Genomic DNA, 4,650 nt, shown 5'->3' with positions numbered 1-4,650 from the left:
CGGGCCCAGCGCGGCCTGGTCGGACATCCGGCCATCCTCGTCTTCCTCGGAGCTGCCCCGGACCGAGGGGCGGCGCCGCAGCGGCAACGGACGGGCGGGATAGGCGAGGCCGCGGCTTGCGGCCCAGGGGGCGGCGGAGGACCCGAAGTCCCCATAAGGCCCTGTGGTCTTGGCGGCCGGACCCGACGCCGATGGGGAGAGCCAGGGCTCCGCCCGCAGTGGGGCCGCGGCGGGCCGCGCGCGCAGCGGCGCCTCCTCGCGTAGCCGGGCCTCCTCCCGTAGCCGTTCCGGGCCCCGCGACCGGGCCTCCTCCCGTAGCCGCTCGTCGTCGCGTAGCCGGGCCTCGCCCCGCAGGCGGCGCAGCTTGTTGCGGTAGACGTCCCGGGTGGTATCGGTGATGGGTCCTGGCTGAAAGCCCAGGGCCTGCAGCTCCCGCCGCAGCTCCAGGTCCGACAGGCCGGCCATGGCCAGGACACCGCCCCCCGCCCGCCCCCAGCGCGTTCCGCACCCGGAACTGCTCCCGCCGGCAGCCACTGCGAAGCGGGCGGGGTCGCCCGCCATGATGGGAAGGTCGACTGTGGAAGCCATATTGGGGAGGGGGAGGACTGGCGGTCGGGACGGCCATGTTGAGGAGGTCTTGTTTGGCCTGGAGCCGCCATGTTGTTGAGGTCCGACAGGATTCCTTTTCCTTGTGTTTTGTTTTCAACTCTTCCTCTGCCCTCTCCTCCACCTCACCCCCCATCTGTTATACCTAGGGGTGTTTTATCTCTGATCCTTGGTCCCTTTCGTAGTCACTGGCACGTGGTGGGCATTGAATAAAATGTTGATTTAGTGGATGAACTGCACAGGGTTTAAAGACGAGGCAATTCCAAGAATCGTGATCATTCGCCAATCTTTGTCCTTGGGACCCATGTGTGATGGGGTTTTATTTGGGTGGTGGAGTAGATGCCAGGCATGATCTGAGGCTCTAACCTGGCAGTCGCAGGCGGGCTTCAGACATGCACTTGCCTAACGGTGAGCATTTATAGAGTCTGGAGCCCTGGGACAGACTGACCCTCTGCCTGCTCCACCTGTGGGTCAATACCACATCCCCTGTCGAGGCAGATGGGTTCTAGTGGGCAGGTGGGACTGTTCAGAGGAGACGGTGTGGCATCTGCGGGCAATCTCATGAGAAATGGGTAGAGGAAGGTCCCCTGTTCTCTACACAGTTTTGAGGTTTAGGATGTGAACTACAGAGCCAGGCAGTTTGATTTCCAATCCATTCCACAACCATTAGATGTATGATGATTTTGCCCAACCCCTGTCCCAGGGGGCTGCTGTGAGGATTTGTGTAAGGTGCTCAGGACAGGGCCCGGCACAAACTCCTCCCATTTATGTTTCACTCATATCTTTGCAGCCAGTGCCGTTTAGTGTCTCCAACAGGGTGAGTGATGTGGTTACAGGAAACCTCTTGATGGGAACCTCCTAAGTGGAGCAAGAGAAGTGTTGGCAAGTGGAAACAGAGGTTAGTCATCACCCTGTGCCCACCACCCCCTACCTCTCTGTTGCTTCCTCGTCCTTCAGCACTTTCCTTTTCCCAATAATTATTGCAGTCCCAGCTCTCCTGTTCTCCCTTCCCAGACCCCGCCTTCCTGACATCTCCCTGCAGCTTTACCCAACAGCCCATTGTTGCCCCCTCACAGCTCTCCCTGCCCTCCCTGGGACCCTGGGCCATGCTCCCTAGTCAGAATTTCCCTTTCTGCCACTTGCTCTACCTCGGGGGTATTCAACGCTGGCCACACGGCTGGGAAAATTACAGCCTCAGCTCTTGTTCGCCTCCCCTTCTCTCTGACTTAGCTGCTCCCATGTGGTGCGATTTCTCTCACCAAGTGTTGTTTTCCTTTTCTCTGCCTGTGTTTGCACGGAATGCCATGGATTTGATATAGTGATTGCCTAACACATATACCACATAATAGTATTTTATTTCTTTCTGAAGCACTGTTTGCATGACAAATGAGTTGGTAACATTTGTGCAACTCCTTGCAGCTGTGCAGTTCCATATCTGAAGAATGAGCCTTTCCGCATCAGTGCTGGCCCCACGTATTCTAAGAGGGTTTGAAACTGATGTTTAAACAAAGCAAAGGTTGCAGTGTTTCTCAGACTTACTGTCTATTTCATGACAGTGGATCTGAGGGAACTTTGAAACTATGGACAGGACTGGGGCCACCCTAGTGGGATGGTGCACCATGGGAGTTTCTCAGCTTTCCTTCTGACAGGGACGCTGCTGCTGCTGCTGCACACCCCAGGACCAAACGACACATGGCTCTTTCCCTAAACCCTGTTGACCTCCCTCTAACCTAAAACTCAGCTGTAGCCCTTTGCCACCCTGGTCTACCCTCTGTCTCCATGGGTGGCTTTGGGTCTTGTCTTCTGTGTCTAATGGTCCTCAGCATGGTGTGTCAGCAAGCACCCAGCCATCAGCTTCCCTCCTGACTCCTCTGAGAAGAACCTCCCAGGTCAGTCAGCATCCCCCCTGCCATACTGTGTTCCCATTTTCCTCAGAACTCAGCTCCAGTCTCCCCATCTCTGGATTTTGACTATCTAGGTCCTCCATGGTTCTCTGCCCCTAGGTCCCCCCCTTGTTTTCTGGTTCAGTGGAATTGCTGGGTGGCATCCACACACATCCCCTCTAAGGAACTCAGCTTCCATGCTCCTTGGCCACCTCTGCCCCTTGTCTCATCCGGAGCCACCTTTCTCCTCTCTCCCTAGATGCTCTGACTCAGTCTGTCTGGAATGGAAGGCATATTTAAGAAAATAGAAACGGTGGAGAATCTCCAGCTTTCCTCCTTTCTCATCACCTTGCATGGTTTTTTTTAAAAGGCACGAGACTCAGGCTCTGGCCATTCTTTCTGATTTATTAAAGGCAAAGAGGAAAGGCAAGCTGCCGCATCTACAACTGTTTAGTAACCACATCCACACGAGCAGTAGAGGCAGCCGGGCTGCTGAGGCCCCCTCAGGCCCCAGAGGGTCACCTCGGCGTTCCCTCCTGCTGGCCTTTCCCTGTCTACAGAACCCCACAATAATAGCGTCATCAATCTTTCAGTGGTTCGCTCCTTCTCTTCCTGCTGGAAAAACGCCACATGCATTCCATGATGCTTCGGGCAGACTCATTTTTGACCCACCTTGTTGAGGACTCTGCTGTTTCTGTCTTCTGACCCACAGAGACCAGAAGAGGGTATCAGATCCCCTGGAACTGGAATTACAGTTGGTCGTGAACCACTGGACATAAGTGCTGGGAAATTGGGTCCTCTGCAAGAGCAGTACACTTTCTTAACCGCTGGGCCATCTCCCCTGTCCCCATTCTAGAGTTGTTTTGTTTTGTTTTGTTTTGTGAGACAGGGTCTCCTTGTAGCCCTAACTGGCCTGGAACTCCATATGCAGACCAGGCTGGTCTCAATCTCACAGAGATCTACGATTTAAGGCATGGGCCACCATGCCTAGCTCTCATTCTAGAGTTTCTTAAAACTAGAATTGTGTCTCTCTTTTCTTCTTGAACTTCCTTTAGACCAGAAAATAGTGACACCCCACTAGGGGCATGTTAGGGATGGTGGGAGAGTGTAGCCAAAAAAGCAGGTGCCACATGGGGTTCAGTTTACCTGGAATGGTGTCAGGACCACTGAGCTTCTTGTCAGCCTATCTCAGAACCTTCCGCAAGAGTGTCCACCCTTCTGGTCTGTATCTAGGTCAATTTGTCAAGGAAGGGGGTAAATAGAATCACAGGGAAATGCCAGAACAGGTTTACTGGGCAGCTGGTGCCACCTGCTTTCTTAATCTGTTGGGAATTAAATGAAACACTCTTTGGGCCTCATACACACACTGGCATTGGTTGGTGTTTCTTGGGAGGCACAGAGTGCATTACCAATGTCAATAACAAATTGTATATGAAGGAAAATGCACGCTTTCAGAGCGTTTTCTTTGAGGCTTTGTCCGTGATTAGATTATACTAAATTATAGAGTACGGATATCAGGTAATTACTCTCTGCTTTTAACTATTCAATTTCATGGTGAATCCACGTAGCTCGGTAATTATGAAGTCTCACCGATGTGGTTACCAAGAAAACACCTCATCATCTTCCTCTCATGAGGCTAGGTTTAGGTCGCCTGGCTATTATCTGGGTTCCTGTAAGTGGCAGGAACATTCCCGACTACCAGCAGCTAATCTCCGCCTCTTGGTCATTGGAAGTCATTGTTGGGTTCCTACAAGCAGTGCTTCATAAATCTCTGAGGGAGGGAGGAGAAGGAAACCTCAGAGAGACGGAGGGAGGGAGGAAGAGAGAAAGTGTGGCTGTACCCTTGCCCTGGTTCCTTCAGTCCTCTTTCCTGGCTGGGAAAATGTTCCTAGTTTGCTCGTTCTGGAGTGTGTGTGTATGTGTGGGAATGCATGTAGAGGACAGAGGTTAATGTCAAGTATTTTCCTGGATTGCTTCTCTCTGAACCTGGAGCTCACCAATTTGATTCAGCTGGCCAGCCACTGAGCTCCAGAGATTGTCCTGTCTCTACCACCCCAGCACTGGGATTACAAAGAGGTATCACTGCACCCAGCTTTTATGTAGGTACTGGGGATCAAACTCAGGTCCATCTCCTTAGCCCTCATTCTAGAGGTTTTTTTTT

The 4,650-nt window shown here is 52.9% G+C and overlaps 1 protein-coding gene across 1 annotated transcript in view; it reads right to left on the bottom strand.

Annotated features, from left to right (window-relative positions):
* Lemd2 (LEM domain containing 2) overlaps window positions 1-513 on the bottom strand; it is a 15,976-nt gene extending 15,463 nt beyond the window's left edge. Inside the window, exon 1 of the mRNA XM_008840147.3 lies at window positions 2-513. Within this exon, the coding sequence (XP_008838369.2) occupies window positions 2-465 (464 nt within the window). The 5' untranslated portion in view covers window positions 466-513. The remainder of the gene's footprint in view (window position 1) is intronic.
* Between the last annotated feature and the right edge of the window lie 4,137 nt (window positions 514-4,650).

This window comes from Nannospalax galili, unplaced genomic scaffold (genome assembly GCF_000622305.1).
Source record: "Nannospalax galili isolate Female #2095 unplaced genomic scaffold, S.galili_v1.0 scaffold538, whole genome shotgun sequence".
NCBI classification, from domain to species: Eukaryota; Metazoa; Chordata; class Mammalia; order Rodentia; family Spalacidae; genus Nannospalax; species Nannospalax galili.
This window is presented reverse-complemented; position numbering and strand designations above follow the sequence as displayed.